This window comes from Trichechus manatus, unplaced genomic scaffold (genome assembly GCF_000243295.1).
Source record: "Trichechus manatus latirostris isolate Lorelei unplaced genomic scaffold, TriManLat1.0 scaffold00006, whole genome shotgun sequence".
NCBI classification, from domain to species: domain Eukaryota; kingdom Metazoa; phylum Chordata; class Mammalia; order Sirenia; family Trichechidae; genus Trichechus; species Trichechus manatus.
The window spans coordinates 8,597,696-8,617,169 of NW_004443942.1; the positions used below are offsets into that span (position 1 = coordinate 8,597,696).

Consider the following 19,474-nt stretch of genomic DNA (forward strand, 5'->3'; position numbering starts at 1 on the left):
TTTTTTTTTTGGTTGGTATATATGGGTTCTCTATCATGTTCCATTGATCTGTGGGTCTACCGCTCTGCCAATACCTCATTGTCTTGATTATTATAGCTGTTAGTTTTGTTGTTGCTAGGTGGTGTCAAGTTGGTTCTGACTCATAGCGACCCTGTGTACAACAGAATAAACACAGCCCAGTCCTGCATCATCCTCTCAATTGTTGCTGTGTTTGAGCCCATTGTTGCAGCCACTACGTCAACCCATCTCGTGGAGGGTCTTCCTCTTTTAGGCTGACTCTCTACCTTACCAAGCATGATGTCCTTCTCTAGGGACTGGTCCCTCCTGATAACATGTTCAAAGTACATGAGATGAAGTCTCTCCATCCTTGCTTCCAAGAAGCACTCTGGCTGTACTTCTTCCAAGAATAGCTATCAACTAAGCCTTAATGTCCAGTAAAGTGATTTCTAACACTTTATTCATCTTTTTCAAGATTGTCTTCGATATTCTAGGGCCTGTGTCTTTCCATATAAATTTTAGAATAATCATGTCTATGTCTACAAAAGTTTTGCTGGGATTGTGATAAGAATTGCAATAAATCTATAGATCAATTTGGGGAGAACTGGTATCTCTACTATGTTGAGTCTTCAATTATGAACGTGTCTTACCATTTATTTAGGTCTTCTTTGATTTTTTTTATCAGCATTTTGTAATTTTCAGCATACAGATCCTGTACATGTTTTTTTAAGTGTACACCTAAGCATTCCATTCTACTTGGAGCAACTGCAAATGGTATTCTGTTTTTAATTCCAGTTTCCATACGTCCATTGCTAGTACATAAGCATGTGGTTGATTTTTTGTGTTAGTTTCATATCCTGTGACCTTGCTGATTCACTTATTAGCATAGGAGCTTGGTGGGTTTTTTAAAAATTGATTTCTTGGGATTTTCTGTGTAGATAATCATGTCATTTCAAAAGCAATTAAGTGGAGGAAGATGAGTTTTTTCAACAAATGGTGCTGGAGCAAATTAGACATACATAAGCAAAAAAAAAAAAAAATTAACCTTGACCTAAACCTCACACCTTATACAAAAAATTGACACAAACTGGATTATAGAGTTAAATGTAAATGAAAGTTTCTCATCAAACTGATAAACTTCTGCTCCATGAACACCATGTGAAGAGGATGAGAAGACAAGCTACAGCTGGGAGAAAATATTGATTAAACCATATCTCCAACATAGAACTAGTATCAAGAATAATAGGTTTGGTTTGGTACTGGGCTATGGAATTCACTGAGCACCTGCCATATAAGACATGACCCATATTGGGGATTAAGCTTTATATTCATTTCCCTTATATTCCCTTACATAAAATGATGTTAACCATCATTAGCCATAAGGGAAGTACAAATTAAAACCACAACACCTATCAGAATTGCTAAAAATGCTGGAAAAGATTAAGAGAAACTGGATCACTCATAAATTGCTGGTGGGAATGTAAAAAATGGTACAACCACTCTGAAATATAGTGTAGGAGTTTCTTATAAAACTAAACATGCAATTAACCATACTAGCCAGCAATTATACTCATAGACATTAACTCCAGAGAAATAAAAACCTATGTTTACACTAAAGTGTACGTGAATGTTGATAATAACTTTACTTGTAATAGCCAAAAACTGGAATCAGTCCAAACGGCCTTCAACTTGTGAATGGTTAAACAAACTGTGATATATATATGCCATGTAATAGTACTCAGCGATAAAAATATATTAAAAAAAAAAAAAAAGAATGAACTACTGATACATGTAACAACTTGTATGAATTTCCAGGAAATTATGTTGAGTGAAAAAAAGCCAATTCCAAAACATTACACACTATATGATTCCATTTACATAACATTTTTGAGATGAAAAAATTTACAAATGGAGAATATATTAATGGTTGCCATGGTTAGGGACAGAGAGTGGAGGCTGAGTGGGAGGGAGCTGGGTGTGGTTATAAAAGGGCAATAAGAAGGATCCTTGTAATGCTGAAACTATTCAGTATCTTGACTGTGGTGGTGGATACATAAACCTACATAGGTGGTGATTCACAAGTGGTAAAATTGTATAACCCTTAATATATACACATGCACTTGCACACACACAAATGAGTACAATTAAAACTGGGGGGAAATGAGTAAGATAGGTGGATTCTACCAATGTCAATACCCTGGTTGTGATATTATGCTACTGTTTTGCAAAATGTTACCAGTAGGGAAAATTGCATAAAGGGTTCAGGGAGCTCTCTGTATTATTTTTTTATAAATGCATGGAAATCTTTGATTATTTCAATAAAATTTTCAATTAAAAAGAAGAAAATAATATAATTAGGTATGTAACCTAGTGATAAATGGAGTGGTAATTTTACAGAAGGTAGAAGTCATGAGGGCTAGTCAGCAGAAGACCAGATATAAGCTGGATTTTGTATATTGGATAATGGATAGATGGAAAATTTAGATAAGCAGAGGGGAGACAGGTTATTCTGGGTAAGAGAGATAATGGGTAGGCATGAATGTGTTTGACTAAATAATTCAACTTAACACAGTTCTGACGCTTTAGATAAGAAAGCATCTCCTGAGACTATTACATCTTCAAGTTTCTTAATCAGAATACTCACTAGAGAAAGATTACAAAAGAACTCCAGGAACCAAATTCTAATGATGTGTAGTGGCTCTAATGTGACTAAGGAATATCCAAGTTCTATTCTCATCAAAATCAAAAGAAAAAGCACAGCAGATGTTGGAAATAATGAAGAAGTATTACTCTTAGAAGAAAATCTAAGCTAGAAAAAAATCAAAGAGGCTAGTCTCTATCAAATAGCCAAGATTACCCATTAACCCCTCAAGCTAATACTGACCACACAGCAAGCAAAGGGTGGAGTAGCCACAGAGAGTGAGAGACAGTGACTCTTAGTTTTTACCATAGATTGAAATAATTAGGGTATATCTAAGAAATATATTCACTGTTTAACTTCAGGGAGTAGGTTATAGCTCTGTGTACAGTGATGGTGAATTGAGAACTAAAAGGTTGTAGTTTCACAATAGTCAAAAAGTATATGTCTAACCTAGTGGACAATAAAAAATGGAATCATATCTAGAATCACATTTCCATTGACAGCATATGACTTTTAAGTAGGTACTGAGGGCAAAGAAAGAGAAGAAAAGGCCATGCAAGAAAAGAGGTAATGATTTTGATTTTCTACAGTAATCTGCAATACTACTAAATACAAAGAAAGGTGCAGTTAAGAGAGGCCTAAATGAGTGTGGAAAAAATGTAAATACAAAGACAAGAGAGGCAGAAGTAAAAACAAGAAGCACCATTCCAAATTATTTAAAAATCTATGCATTCATTCATTCATTCAATCAACAAACATTATTAAGGTCTTGTGAAGCAGACAAAAAAGACAAATGAACAAGAGCATATCAGGTAGTGAAAAATTTTATGGTGAAAATTAAATAATAATATGTTAAAGAGTGACTGGGGTCTACTTTAGATTTAGTGGTTAAGTAAAGCTTCTCTGATGAAGTAATAATCAAGCTTAGATCTGAATGGTAAGAAGGAGTCAGTATATATAGATCTAAGGGAAGATCATTCTGGATACAAGGAAAAGCAAGTGCAAAGGTTCTAAGACCTGTTTGAGGAAAATTTAAAAAGATCAGTGCAGCTGGAATGGCCTAAGAAAAAAGTAGAGTATTATAAGATGAGCCTTGAAAATCAGTTAAAGTGTTTGGATTTTAATCAACGAATTTTATTTCAAGCATAATAGGGATAGATTATCTATCACTGACCAGACACCAATACTTCATTCAAGGCAAGTATGCCTAAATCCCCTGAAAATTAGATAACCCAATAAAGAAGCGAGAGTGCATAATTACAACTAACTGAAGTTAAATTCTGAAGTTATTAAATTCACCCAGAAATGAGACCAAACTTTCTGCTATTAGGCAGAATAAGGGCTTAAGAGTTAGATTAAAATTAATTATGGAGAAATAAAATTTACACATGAGCTTTTGTACACAAGTTTTGTGAGAATAATATTTATAATTTACTGCTGTCCTCTATATTCCAAAATAATAATATCGCTATATGTGACATCATCGAATATTATCAAAAAGACAAAATATAATTTTTAAAACTTCGTACATTGAGTACATACGGTAGTTTCTCCCAGTCTCCCTATTCTACCTGAAAACTGAGGGCAATATCTCCAAAACAACATACTGCTTACACATTCATTCTTACACTTTCAGACAGCCTCTTCCTTACCTACGACACAACCTAGAAGTGCAAGATAAGAGATATTGCTGGAGAATCTGCTAAAAAGTGCCAGTTACACTAATTATTGCATTCTGGTAGAGTGGAATGGAATCTCAGTGCACACAGTTTGTTAGCCACTTTTTAAAAACTGTCCTTTGACAACAGGTTACCTTCATTCAAAATCATATATTAGCATACTAATTCTGCGGCTGTTGCTACTGCTGTTGTTGTTGCAAATAATTTAACAATTTTCCACATTTTTTGTAGTTAACCATATTTTTACACAAATAACACGTACCTTCTACATTTGTTTGCCAACTGCTCCCCACCTCCTGCAAGGTATTTTTGTAAGCATATGTCTTAGTTATCTAGTGCTGCTATAACAGAGATACCACAAGTGGATGGTTTTAACAAAGACAAATTTATTCTTTCACAGTCTAGTAGGCCACAAGTCCAAATTCAGGATGTCAGCTCCAGGGGGAGGCTTTCTCTCTCTGTCGGCTCTGGAGGAAGGTCCTTGTCATCAATCTTACCCTGGTCGAGGAGCTTCTCAGCACAGGGATCCCAGGTCCAAAGGACATACTATGCTCCTGGCTCTTGTTTCTTGGTGGTATGAGGTCCCTGTGTCTCTCTGCTTGTTTTTCTCTTTTATATCTCAAAAGAGACATAAAAGACACAATCTAATCTTGTAGATTGTGTCCTGCTTCAATAACATAATTGCCACTAATCCTCTACCCAATTAACATCATAGAGGTAGGATTCACAACACACAGGAAAATCACATCCGAGGACAAAAGGGTGGACAATCACACAATACTGGGAATCATGGACTAGCCAAGATGACACACACATTTTTGGAGGACACAATTCAATCCGTAACAGTGTACTATGCTAATTTTTTACAGCAACTGTCATAGATAGAATTGTATCTCCCCAGAATATCTGTCAACTTGACTAGGTCATGATTCTCACTATTGTATGATTGTCTACCATTTTGTCATCTGATGTGATTTCCTTGTGTGCTATAAATTCTATCACTATGATGTAATAAAATGGATTAGTGGCAGTTATATTGATGAGGTCTACAAGATTAGTGTCTTAAGCCGATCTCTTTTGAGATACAAAAGAGAGAAGCAAGCAGAGAGACATAGGTACCTCATACCACCAAGAAAGCAGCACCGGAAGCAGACCGCATCCTTTGGACCTGAGCTTCCTACGCTAAGATCCTCCTAGACCAAGGGAAGCTTGATGACAAGGACCTTCCTCCAAAGCCAAAAGAGAGAGAGAAAGCTTTCCCCTGGAGCTGACGCCCTGAATTTGGACTTGTAGCCTACTAGACTGTCAGAAAATAAATTTCTCTTCATTAAAGCCATCCACTTGCAGTATTTGTTATAGCAGCACTAGATGACTAAGAGAGCAATGTATAAAAAACATTGGCACAGCGGCGCTTACAAAAATACCTCACAGAGGGAGGCACAGTTGGCAAAAAACCATAGAAGGTACGTGTTATTTGCATAAAAATACGATATTCTTCATTATACCTTCAAATTTTTCTAGCCATCAACTTGTACTTACTCACTTTCAAATGCTTATGTAAGAGCAATCAGAGAAATCCATAGGCTTCTAACTTCTGCACTCCTAGTGCTAGTGGATGGCCTATATTCTATTACTTCATTGTGGGTGTACTTGTCTGGCCTCTCAGTGCCAGTTATACCTCTTCAGTTATACTTAAACTCTGATGACATCAAGTAAAAAAACTAGGATAGATCAAGGTGTCATGGTTCTTTAGCATAAAACCATAGCCTCATATGGCTAAAAGGGATCCTAAAGACCATCTAGTCCAACTCTCCCATCACAGGCCTGAATCTCCTCTAAGACCTGAATCGCCTCTATAACAGCCAGCCCAATGGATAGAGCTATTGGTCTTTACCTTCTCCTGAATCATGGTACACTAATAATACCACCCTCTGTTTTACCAGTCTCTAAAACCACTCTACCAGTATAGCTCTCTCCGAACCAACTTTCTACTGCTCTGTCTATAAGTACTTCATTGGACAATAACTTTTCAGACATCAAAATTGGAATGTCAGCTTTTATCTCTATCTTTATAAAGATTCTAACATCAGAAAGAAGAGATTTGGAATAGTAAAACACAGTTTCAAGCATATTAAAGAAAATGAAGCATGAGATTGGTTCAAATGACTGATTTAGTCTGAAAACAGTTTGAAAGAGAAAAATGCTGATAGTGGACTCTGAAATTTGTATACAAATTCTCTAGAAGAAAATCAAAGCAACATAGAATTTTAGAACTTGGCCTTTAATGCTTATCTAGACCAACCTCCAATTTTATAAATTAAGAGACTAGTGGTTAGATCATTTGATTATTTAACTAATTAATTATTAGGTACTACCTAGTAAGCTACCAGACTCAGGACAAGAATCCATATAAAATCTAGGCCAATATCTGAACAGATTCCAAATTAAACATTCTAAGGGCAGAGGTAACGATTTCTAGCTAACCAGTCAACTGCTTGGCTAGATAAATATCTATTTCAATAGAAAGGGTTAGGCAGAGCAGAGGCAATAATAAATAGGGTTTGCTAGTTAATTCTGAATTTAACATAGGTATTTAAGAAAGAAACGACTGTGAACTTGATTTACTTAGAGATCAGAAATTACTCTAATTCAAAAACCCCACCCTGAGTTGGACACTTCAATAAAGGAGATCAATAGGGAAGAAAATGTGCTTCCTAACAAACCTAGTAATCCCAGTCCAACAGGAGAATGACAATCCATGTGTGCTCATAGTTGAAAGAAGGTCCGAAGACATTCTATTAAGATATAACAAAAGAAAAATTGCAGTGAAGGGTCCATCAAAAGCTCTTGTGAACGTTTCAAAATCTCAGTGATAAAAAGAAACCTGTACTAGACATTTTGGGGAAGATGGAACCAAGGTATACACAATTAAGTGAAAGCTTTCAGGGATTATAATATGTGTGTGTCGGGGGGGTGCATGCACACACACATACATACACACAGCAGCAGCAGCAGCAGAAGCAACAGAAACCTCTTTGTATTATACTTCCCAGCAGAGTGGAAAAGTGCAAAAATTTGTCAATAGCAATTCCACTCCTGGGGATACACCCTTAAGAAGAAACACATGCACATGTGCATCATAAGACAGGTGCAAGAATGTTCATACCATCACTGTTTGTACTAGCAGAAAATTGGAAATAATCCAAATGCCCAGAGACAGAAGAATAGACAGGAGAACACGCTTCTGCATGACATTACATGGAATACTATACAAAAGTAAAAGTGAACTAAAGAGATTAAAGCTACACACAGCAAAACCAATCTTAGAATACAATTATAAGTGTCAAAGCAAGCCAGAAAGTTATAGTGTAATACCATTTTTATAAATTTAAAAAACAAGGCTAAACAATATTATTTAGGGTCACAAACAAAACTATTTCAAAATAAAAAAAGGAAGATAATGATAAATACAAAGATCTAGCAATAGCTACCTCTAGGTAGAAGACAAAGAGATTGGACAGGTGAAGAAAACATAAGTAGATTCAACAATATTAGTAATATTGATTAAGTTAGGTAATGAATTCACGGGTGTTCGTTTTATTATTTTGCCTTATTTTATTTATATGAGTGTGTGTGTGTAATTACATAGTAAACAAATGTTTAAGTTTACTGCTTCCTTTTATTTTATTTTTCTTCCTTTTATTTCTTTTTGTCATTCAATTTTACCTACATATTGTATAAAGAGAAAAAATACAAATCCAAAAACTGTGTCCTATATCATGGGACCCTGGTGGTGCAGTCATTAAGCATTTGGCTGCTAAGCAAAAGACTGGCAGTTCAAATCCTCCAGCCACTCCTTGGAAACCCTATGGAGGCAGTTCTACCCTGTCCTATGAAGTCGCTATCAGTTGGAAACGACTCGATGGCAATGCTTTTTTTTTTTTTCTTCTTCTTCTTCTTCTTTAGTATCCCAGAAAAATTCCTCAAAAAGTCAATCTAATGAATTTTCAGTGGAAAAAAATGCAATACGCTAGTAATCCACTCAAACTCTACCAGTTAAAAAATCATTTAAGAATATGACTTATTTTATTAAACCATCAGGGAACTGCATCCTCTTTCTAAACAATAAAATGCCTGGAGAGCACCTTCTTGCTTCCCAGGTGAGTTAAGAGGAAAACTCAGAAAAAATTACCTGCATCTGTTTTCAGCATTCTTGGAGAAAGAGCTCTAAGAAAAGACTTACTAAATCTGAAGATATAGGACAGGCCCAAGAAATGTGAAATGTCCATTCAAGGCAGAGACACACAAAATGAAGTTTAAGAAGAGGATTCAACCAAATAGTATACTGCTGAAACTAAAAGGGAGTTGCAAAATAATAGCAAATTGAAATAACCGAGATTTGTCCAGAATGTCTGGGGTTCACAGGATTCCGGAAGATTATATCTTTTTTGGAGTTATGTACAGGATGACTAGTTTCCAAAGAATGAGAATGTAAGTTTACTTAACACCAAAATATGCTAAAATGATTTAACTTTTGATAATTCAAAAACCAGAAGTGTTAGCTCCTCATTATGATCTCTAAATATCATTGTACAATACTTTCAGAAAATACCTGTTTATTTAAACTATCTGGTACTAGATAAGTATTTGCTATGAATATGATACAGAATCTTTAAAACAGGGGCAAGGACACAAACACCATTGGGAGAAAAAGGGTTATTTCAAAGAGAATAAAAAATGAATTTAATTGAAGTTGCATCAGTATTGCTCTGAATACCTGATTGCTTCTTTGCCAAAAGGATGAGTGGTCTTGGGAAACTTCAGCATATAAATGACTTGAAATTTCCAGATTACTTGAAATAATAATTTTGTAATGAATACTTAACGTACTTCTTATACAAAAGTCCAAAATCCTTCCAATTTCTCCCATGAATGAGAAACATAAAGAAAGGATTTGGATCTGGGATATTCTAATTGCTTCACCAACATAACCTTCAATCCCAACAGTGGTAAAAATCTAATATCCATAAATGTTGCCTTAAAAGATGATTTTGATGTTCTAGCATGGCATGAATGTTAAACTTTTTTTTGCATGGGTTTTTAATAAATTTTTACTTTAACACAAGCACATTGCTCTTAACTGGGTACTATCTAAAAACCTCATCCAAGGCTTGCCAGCCTCTCTCACTGACAACATCACAGTCCACATATTTCTCGGCAGGGAAGATTGGCTTCCAGTGGGGAAACTTTAGTATCAGCTTTTCCAAATAGCCCGAAAGGAGAGTTAAACTGAATTGCTCTTCCAGAACACATGAACATCATTGCTGCCAAATGCTAAATCCCCTAACACCCTGGGACATTTCCTATGATTCTGTCTGCGGTACAAGATGAGATTCCTGTAATATTTCTCTTTAAAAAAAAAAAAAAAAGTTTTTCAAATAATAACAATAAAAACAGTAACTGTAGTTATAATAGCGATAGTAATAATAATTATAATTATAGAAGCTATGAAGAGCCCTGGTGGCGCAGTGGTTAAGTGCTCGGCTGCTAACCAAAACACTGGCAGTTCAAATTCACCAGCTGCTCCACAGGAAAACAATGTGGCAGTCTGCTTCCGTAAAATTTACAGCCTTGTAAATCCTACAGGGCAGTTCTACTCTACCCTATAGGGTCGCTATCAGTCAGAATCAACTCAGTGGCAATGGGTTTGTTTTTTTTTGTTTTTTGTTTTTTTATGTAGCATTTTATATATATATAATGTCAAATCTTTACAACAACCCTGCAAGATAGGTATTATTCATCCAGTTTTACAGATGAGGGAACTGAAGTGCAAAATGATTAAATAATTTCTCCAAGGTCCTACAGCTAGGAAATAATGTTGGCTATGCTTATTGAGGAAATCCTGATGGTGTAGTGGTTAAGTGCTATGGCTACTAACCAAAAGGTCAGCAGTTCGAATCTACCAGGTGCTCCTTGGAAATTCTATGGGGCAGTTCTACTCTGCCCTATAGGGTCGCTATGAGCACTTACCGGCAATGATCTAAATGCTTTAACTGCACTAACTCATGATCCTCACGAAAACCTTATGAGTTTAGAACTACATAGTGCCCATTTTTTGGGTGAGAAAACTGAGGCACAGAGCAGTTAAGTAATTTTCCCTATATCATCCACCTGATAAGTGCTGAACTGAGATTCAAACCCATGCAGTCTAGTTCCAGAGCCCACACTTAACTATGCTACATTGCCTTTCTAAATATTAGAACTTAGATTCCAACCCAGATCTAGTTCACTTAAAAACAAATGACTTTCAAAAATGAGTTTTCTCATTGTTTAAACTACACTACATTCCTCCTTAAATGCAGCAAAAGCTATCAGATAAGCAAAGATACCAGCATATATGCTAACTAAATATACTTCAATGCAAATATATGTAGAAGCCCAAATAGATTGTGTAGAGATGTGAACAATGATCATAATCCATCAGATATACACATAAACACGTGCTCATTCTTGTGCTGAGAAACAGCTGCATAATCTATTGGAAAGCCTATCCCACTAGGAATCCAAAGCTCAAATGCCCCTGCCCTTTCTGTACATGAGAAGTAAAATGAATCCACATACTCTCATTAACATGATAGCTTGAAGTACACTATTCCACTGGATAAATGCTCTGATTTCTGATCAAGGTACAATCTATGGCCCTGTACCTAAACCCTGCATAAGTTGCATAAAGCGTATGGCCTCTATAACAGCTCATCTATTCTAATATTTCTACCTAACTGCAATCTTCGTCACTCCCTCCTGATCACAATAAGTATCTCATAAAGAATAAGTCTTCATAAAAAGGGTGGGAGTCAGAAAGTTTTTACTTTGTCAGAGAACTGAGGTTTTTATCATTGATCATTTTCCCAGAAATCTCATATGACTCCAGAACCTAACCTAAACCAGTTCACTGGGCCTAGGATCATATACTTAGTAGTATGATACACAAGACACAACAGTGGCTGAAGCACTATTATTAAACAGAGATTAAAACAGCTGTACATTATGCTGAAGCACTCACTCTTCCCTTTACAAACAGACGGTCCTGGATTACAAGCAGCACTTGACCATTTAAATCACGACAACAACCAGATTTAACCAGCTGGGCCATATTCTCCTAGGCAATGCCTGTTGACCTCCTCAGTCGCAGCTGCTCAAATGAAATTCTCATTAGACAACTTATTTTCAGAAGCCAAAGGACTCTCTGATTAAATATATGTATTTAGATATAGAAGTCCTTTTTAAAGTATTCATTTTCTGACAACTGTCACTTAATGTTAGAGCCCAGCAACACTGGCAACAGGATGGGTGATACAAGGATAACTAAAATTCATCATTTAAACACAGCTAAAAGATTTTTCTCTTGGAATAATTTTAACCTGTATCTATTAAAGTCTTTCTGCATACCTTACTCATGAATATCAGCAGTGTTTTAAAAGGCAGACTCTGGTATTCATTCATTCTATCCATCTATCTATCCATGCATGTATGCATCTCTCTATCTATGAACTAAATGAAGGTTAAATTTACTAGCAACTTTCCTGTTTTTCCACAAGCCTCACTTTCAGAGGGGCACTTCAGACAGAATCGATCTGTTCATCAGTATTTTGACAATCCAGTCAAATCGCTGTTCTGGGGAGCACATTTGTAGGAGATATGGCAGATTAAACACTAGACAATAAATTGGTTAGTCAAAAAATCTGCCTGTCAGGGAATAACCTTTCTATTACTATGTGGAGAGTTTTTATTTGTTTTAAAATTGACCATAATAAACAAACTTGCTTATAGATCAGTTCCTATATATACAGGGAAATGAGAGGGAAGGTATTTAGTCTGACAGAGTCAAAACATTCTCCAGGACAAGAATGACTGAGGAAAGGTCATCATTTATTATGTCAATTACATAGTCTTGTCAATCAAGCTAATCATGAGGTATAGTCCTCAAACCAGGAAGCAGAAATGAGGGAGAGGTGGGGAATCCATTTGAAAACTCTTATGTTCCATTTGATAGGAGGTGTCCCAAATAAGGAGACAGACCTGGAGCTTCAAAGTGTCAAGGGTAGGCAAATAGTGGTGGAGTTGTTATACCTTCTTCAACCTAGAATATAATTATTATAGAATCAGAAATCTATCAAAACCTTTTTAATAATCTTTTCTGTAATTATTTCTGTTCTCCCATTATACTATTCTGTTCTATTCCTCCAATCTGATAATTAAAATTAGAATTCAAACTCAGGATATCAAACTCAGAATTACAAAATAGAAATTTTCATTGTATCCATCTCCAAAACATGTTCCTCCACTTCTTTTTTAATTAATTGTATTACCACCCTCCTGCTTACCCAAAGTTTAAAAGCTCTGAGCTACCTTTGAACCATTCCTCTCTCTTGATCTCCACACTTAAATGTCAAGTCTTAACAATTCTATGTCTTAATGTCTTTTCCATATGTACCCCTCATCCCTTCCTTTCTTATTTCCACTGCCTTAGTTCAGGCCTTCATTATCTCTAGCCTGAAACAATTTCCTTAATACCTCTCCCTGCTCCCATCCATCCTACACAGTGCTGCCAGATCAACCTCCCTGAAGGAAAGCTCTAATCCACCACTTCATTGTGCTACAAAATAGTCAATGGATCCTCCATCACCTTCAACATAAAGTTCAAACTGCTAGAATAAAAGGGCTTTCATGATCTGAACACAACCACTGAGAAAGTTATATCCCATATGTATATTCACATATCTTAAGTTAGAGCCTGACTATTGGCTGTTTTAAAGCTCTCTGCCTGTTCCTTCTGCCTTACATATCCTTCCCCTCCATTTCTGCCTATATAAATCCTTTCATGCTCCAAAATTAGTTAAGATCGATTTCCTTACAAAACTTTTCCATGGCTTCCTAGGCAGGAGCAATTTCTATCTTATAAACTCCCATAATATTTTGTCAATATAGCTACCATGGTACTTATCATACATTAGACATTGAATTAGAGTTCATTTTACATATATGTCTTATATCTATTATTGGAGCCCTGGTGGCACAGTGGTTAAGACCTCAGCTGTTAACCAAAAGGTTGGCAGTTCAAATTCACCAGCTGCTCCTTGTAAACCCTATGGGGCAGTTCTACTACTGTCCTATAGGGTCACTATGAGTTGGAATTGACTTGACAGCAATGAGTTTTTTTTTGTTTTTTTTTTTTATCTACTATTAGAATATGAACTCTTTAAAGACTGTTGTTTTACTTATTATGGGTGCCCCATATCATCTAGTATTAAGGCTCTTAACTTAGGACCACACAACCAAGAGCCTATGGATAGAATTCAGGGGTCTGTGAACTTAGATGGAAAAAAAAGATCATTAATCTGTAACTGAAATTTGTACTTCCTTAAACTACAAATGCAGGAAACAAGCAACAGGGTCGTAGTAGTACCTAAGACATTGTCACCAATAGAATCACAATAGATATTTTTGTATCAAATTATACTTATTGCAGATATCTCAAAATATCTTTTATGGTTATTACTACCTCAAAATTATGATATTGTTAGCCCCCCCATTATATCTTGTTATTTAATGCATTAGTAAAGTAGCACATTCAATCATATCACAAATTCTTGAAATTATTTAATATTTTAATATAATTTGTTTTCTCTGTAATTCCATGTATCTTACTTTATGCATTTAAAATTATTCTAAGAAAGGATCTGTAGGCTTCACCAGACTCCCACAGCAAAAAAAAAAAAAAGTCAGAAGGTAAGAATCCCTGAGTTCTAATATAGTACCTTGCACATAAGAAGAAAAACTTGTAGAAAAATAATCATGAGTTTATGTAGTTCTTAATTATGGCTATAAAAGATAAACTATGAACTACAGAATATTGTTCATAAAAATTCATAGAGTCTTGGCATTGGGAAGAAACCAATCCTCTGTCCTTTACAATAGCCCTATAAAAATGGTTATTGAGATTGCCACACAACTTCAAGGACAAACAATTTATTATCTTCAAAGAAGCTTATTCCATACAAGGACAGCTATGACTGTTAGTCGGTCTTGATATAAACCATAAACTGGTTCCCTGTAACTTCTCACCGATCTGCATTCTACCCCAGGGAGCTATATAGAATAAGCCCACTCTCTCCTCCATGTGACTTTAAAGACAACTATTATGTCATCCTTGATCTTCTTTTCTCTTGGCAAATTACTAATTCCCTCAACCTTTCCTCTTATTAAAGAATTCCCTTGACTGTCATCATGCTAACTGTTCTCTTCTGAACATATCCCAATGCTTTTTAGTCCCTCTTAAAGTGTAGTAATTCTGAACTCAACACAATACTTCAAGTGCATTCTATTGAGCAGAAGAGTTCAATAGGACTACCATCTCTTGAATGCTACATACTGTACTTCTATTAATGTCGACTGATGTAGCCTTGGCAATTTTAGGGCCAGTGCTGACCCCACTGTGCTTTCTGTGAACTAAAACTCTAGCTTTTTTTCCATCCATATGACTACTATTTAATTTCCTTCAGTAACTTCTTGTGCACCTGAGGGTTTTGGTTACAACTTCTGAACTTAAAAGTATGATCTATTAAATTGGATCTTGATGGTTGGTTTTAAGTTCATATTTTCAGTTTGTCAAAATGTTTTGAGTTTTCTCTCATACATTATATTCACTGTTCTTCCCAGACTAGTGGGATCTGTATAGTTACTGATCATGTTTCCTATCACTTCAAATTTGTACTTAATATATGAAATACATTAATATGTACTAAAAATGCCTTAATTTCTGATGTCTAAAATACATGTACAGTAGAAAACAATCAGATTTCTGTAAAATAGGTGAAAAAAAAATTCTTTGCTATACAAGTATAGTAGTAAAGGACTCTTAAATGAGTAATCTCATCTTGCAAGAGCCTCTCTTACATAAAATTAACTATGCACATAATAATGAAGAGAGAAAATAGGAAACTAAGCATTACTTGCAGAAGTAAACTAACTATTGTTATTGTTAGGAGCTGCCAAGTCGATTTCAACTTATGGTAACTCCAAGTGACAAAGCAGAACTTTCCCATAGAGTTTTCTAGGCTGTAATCTTATGGGAGCAGAACCGCCAACCTTTCAGTTAATAGCCAAGTGTTTAACCGTTGTGCCACCAGGGCTCCTAACTATTACTTGCAAATAAAACCCTAGCATTACTAGGGATTTAAAATTCCCTAGTAGTCCAGAAAAAGAAATCATCACAAATCAATTTCTTCATTTTTACACTGAACAGCCCTCTAAAGTATTTAGAAAACCATGTACTTGGCTATAGTAAAACCATCTTCTTTTTGTGAATCACAATTAAAAGTTACCTAGCAACCTCAGTCATTCAGACATCATTGATCTGGCAGCCTCAGTTATTCTAGAACATAGCCAAGAACCAGGAAAACAAAGTCTCTGAGCAACCAGAAGGCTCAACACAAAGTCCATGCACTGAAGATCACGTTACCCATCAGAGAATCTCTCAGCAACTTGCTCAGAACAAATCTGTTCATATTTTATATATAGTCCGGAATATCATAATCATCTAATTTCATAATCTATAGATGACTGGAAAGATTAAATTAACAAAGCAAGAAGTAACAACCTGCAACCTTATATTGAAGAAGGAGAAACACACACACACGTGCACACACCACACACACATATTCTTTACAAATACATTTATATTTTGGTGTGTGTATGTGTGTGTGTATCATACACAAGAACTCCAAAGTTTAGTAATTACAGGGAAATAATCATAAAGCTAAATAGTACTAATCATCTCAAAGATCTCTGGGGACATCATTTCATTATAGCACAATAAAATACATTTATAATGTGATAATCCTGACACCTCAAACTTGTATAGTTTTACAGTTCTTAAGAGACTTTTATATTCATTATTATAGTTGATTCTCAAAAAGTTTGAGTTGCCAAGTCAGATATTAGTACCATACCAAATTCTAAACTTTGTGGTTTAGAGGGGTTGAAAAACTTACCGAGGGTTATACAGTTGGTAGACAGGTATTGAAATTCCTAGTCTACCACATCATGACCCTGAGTCATCAAAAAAAAAAAGTTTACATTTTGTATGATATAATCTGATTAGTAAAACAGGGAAGCAGGTACCTCCACAAATAGTTTGAAACTTTAAAAATTTTGATCCCTTAAAGGAATAAAATTAAGTTACACAAAAAAACCTATGATATCAAATCTCCATTCCCCTATAGTGCCAAAGAGGTCTGAATTTAACTTACAATGCTAGTAATAAATCCAGTCATTACTTACCCTACATTTTATGGCCTAAAATCTGTAAATTAAGAAAAATGAAAAAACATACATAGTACAGCAGTCACTTAGACTTATTTAGTTTAAAAATATTACTGAAGAGCCTTCTTCACCTGTTTTTTAGGACCTATGTGTACCTAAGTGAACTTGTGGAGAAAGCAAAGAAGGTGGATGTGGGATCCTGCAGCAGATGTCACGTGTCAAAGCACCCCTTCCCCTTGAACATTTAGCCTCACGATATTGGAAACCTTCAACTCTCAATTCCACAACATTTGAAGGTAAAATAATAATAATATTCATAAAAATTAGGATAATAAATTTGATTTTTTTTTGCTTCTAAACATTTGATACTAGTATAAGGAAACACTATCCACCAAAAGGAAGTAAAGGAGCATAAATGAAAAATAAAGTCGTAGTTGGGAAAATTCCCATAGTAACTTTTGTCAGGGTAGGCTTACAGTCGGTTTAAAACCTTGATCTGTTATCAGAAGAACCAAATAAAATGCACCAAGTTTTAGAAAAACAGAGCTATCTGCTTAACACTTCTAATGGATCACAATCTGCCATCACCATGGTAACCTCTGAATAACTTTTTCCTAGCTAGTGCCAATTATACACTTTTCTGGCCCTTGAAATCCCACTCTTTTTTTTTTTAAAGGCCTGGAATCTTTAGAAGAAAAAAAGCCCAACAGTTAAGTCCACACATACCCTCTTGTTCAGTCCGAGTCATTTCCTCAAGCTTCTTCTGTTTCAGTGTGTCCACCACATCGGCAAGGCTCCCTTTGCGGCGTTCCGGGGTTCCAAAAGTAACACTGGTCATTATCTCGCGGTCCCGACTCCCTTCGTCAGGCTTATGTGGTGAGGTAGAGGTATTTCGGAAGGAATATAGGGAACATAATTTATTACTCTCTGATTCCTAGGAAAATAAAACAAAATAAAACCATTAGAACATAAGTTTCTTTGCTTACATTTCAAGAAAACTCCCAAATTCAGAATGACAGTATATGATGTTAAGTAGGACAAATAAAATATATTAACTATATCTGCTTAAACAATACTAAACACTGAATAAACAATTGTCAAAAATTGTACATTCAAGCTGTTTAGTTTTGGGAATTATAAAGCAGCCTCATTGGTTTAAAAAAAAAAATGTAACTTTAAAACAGACAAAAATGTCTTACTCATACCCTTCATTTAGAATAGTTCAGATTCAATGAATAATTATTAGGATTGGAAAAGTTTTTCTTCTACTAGGGAACTTCTATTAGCAACAATCTTCCCACAGTTTAAGAAATACGTAAAATACAAAAGTATTTCCCTTTACACTTAGAACCAGTAGAAAAATGAGCTTCAGTCGTCAATGTTAATTGTTCACCAGAAAATATATAAAATATTTAAATCAGTAGTGGAAAGTTAGCCAGTCTGAATATTTTTGTGCTCTGGAGTTGGAGGAGAATCGTTTTTTTTTTTTTGTCTGGCTATACATCTGTCTAAAGTTACAGAAGCCTCTTTCTATCCCTTAACCACTGATACTTCACCACATATTTACATGATATTTTTTTCATGTGGCATTTAAAATATTCTTTTAAAAAACTACAGATCTGTTACAGAAACATTTGTACAGAGAAGTTAGCTAACTGGTATGAAGTTTAGATCCATCAGCTGAAGAGGAAAAAGCAAATCTTAGATTGAAAATAACAAACACCTGAAAGTTTACAGCAAGGAACTGTTTGTATCTCTGTCATAACTGAGGGTTGGCAGGAACAAATATATGATGATAGTGTTCTGTAATCTTGTACCTTATCTGTCTGAACATAAGCATTCTCCTTCCCTATTTAAAAAAATGTGTGAAGAAAACCATCTTCTGCTTTGTGATTCTCATCAGAAGCTTCAAAATCCTAATTGCTTCTATAGCCCTCTTCTTCACCACAAAGAAGCCCAGCAAGCTTCAAGATGTAAAACAAAAAAGCATGAGGCAAATGATAACAGAGATAATAACTGATGGGAGTGGAGGTGAAAAGGAAAACGGAGTCTAGAAAAATAAGTTTTCAAATACATTAAGTGAGATAGTAATTGTACTCAATAAATGTTAGGTATTTCGGTATTACTGGCACTGTATATAATGTAGGAATGAACTTATTTCCAGGGTTTCTGGGAGCATATAGTGAGAGAACATTTGTAAATCAACTAGGTACAATGCTGACCTCATAGGAAGTGGTGTTTAATATATGGTGTTACTATTATTCTGAGGGAAGGAAAAGATCTAGGAATGGGGGCAAAGAGGTTCTCTAGTGGCGTAGTGGGTTAAGAGTTTCACTGCTAACCAAAGGTCGGCAGTTCAAATCCACCAGGCGCTCTCTGGAAACCCTATGGGGCAGTTCTACTCTGTCCTCTAGGGTCGCTATGAGTTAAAATCAGCTCAACAGCAATGGGTTTGATTTTTGGTAGACCTCAGGAACTGTGAAGTAAAAAATGTTGATATGAGTCTTGAACTAAATTAATTATTATGAACTTACTAAATTTACTAATAACCACTGAATTGTATAAATTGTTAAACTGTATGGTGTGTGTATTATATCTCAATTAAGCTGATGAAAACTATTGTGAGACAAATCTTAATCTTATCTGAATTCCCATGGTTATTATCTGTGGTTCAGGGTGACAGTGACCATATTCCTACAACTAAAGATCAAGAAGTCATGTACTATGGCTGGCATCTAAAGGAAGGAGTTACTCTGCATTGTCCTACAGAGTTATTATAAATATTAAATGAGATAAAAAAAAATTTCTTGGGGGAAGGAAAAGATCTAGGAAG

At 35.3% G+C, this 19,474-nt stretch overlaps 1 protein-coding gene across 3 annotated transcripts in view; it reads right to left on the reverse strand.

Annotated features, from left to right (window-relative positions):
* The window catches only part of SOX6 (SRY-box transcription factor 6), a 431,726-nt gene that overhangs the window by 328,983 nt on the left and 83,269 nt on the right, over nt 1-19,474 (reverse strand). For all 3 annotated transcript variants that reach the window (XM_023737515.1, XM_004369676.3, XM_004369675.3), the window contains exon 3: nt 17,368-17,575. In XM_023737515.1, coding sequence (XP_023593283.1) covers nt 17,368-17,575 — 208 coding nt within the window. The remainder of the gene's footprint in view (nt 1-17,367; nt 17,576-19,474) is intronic.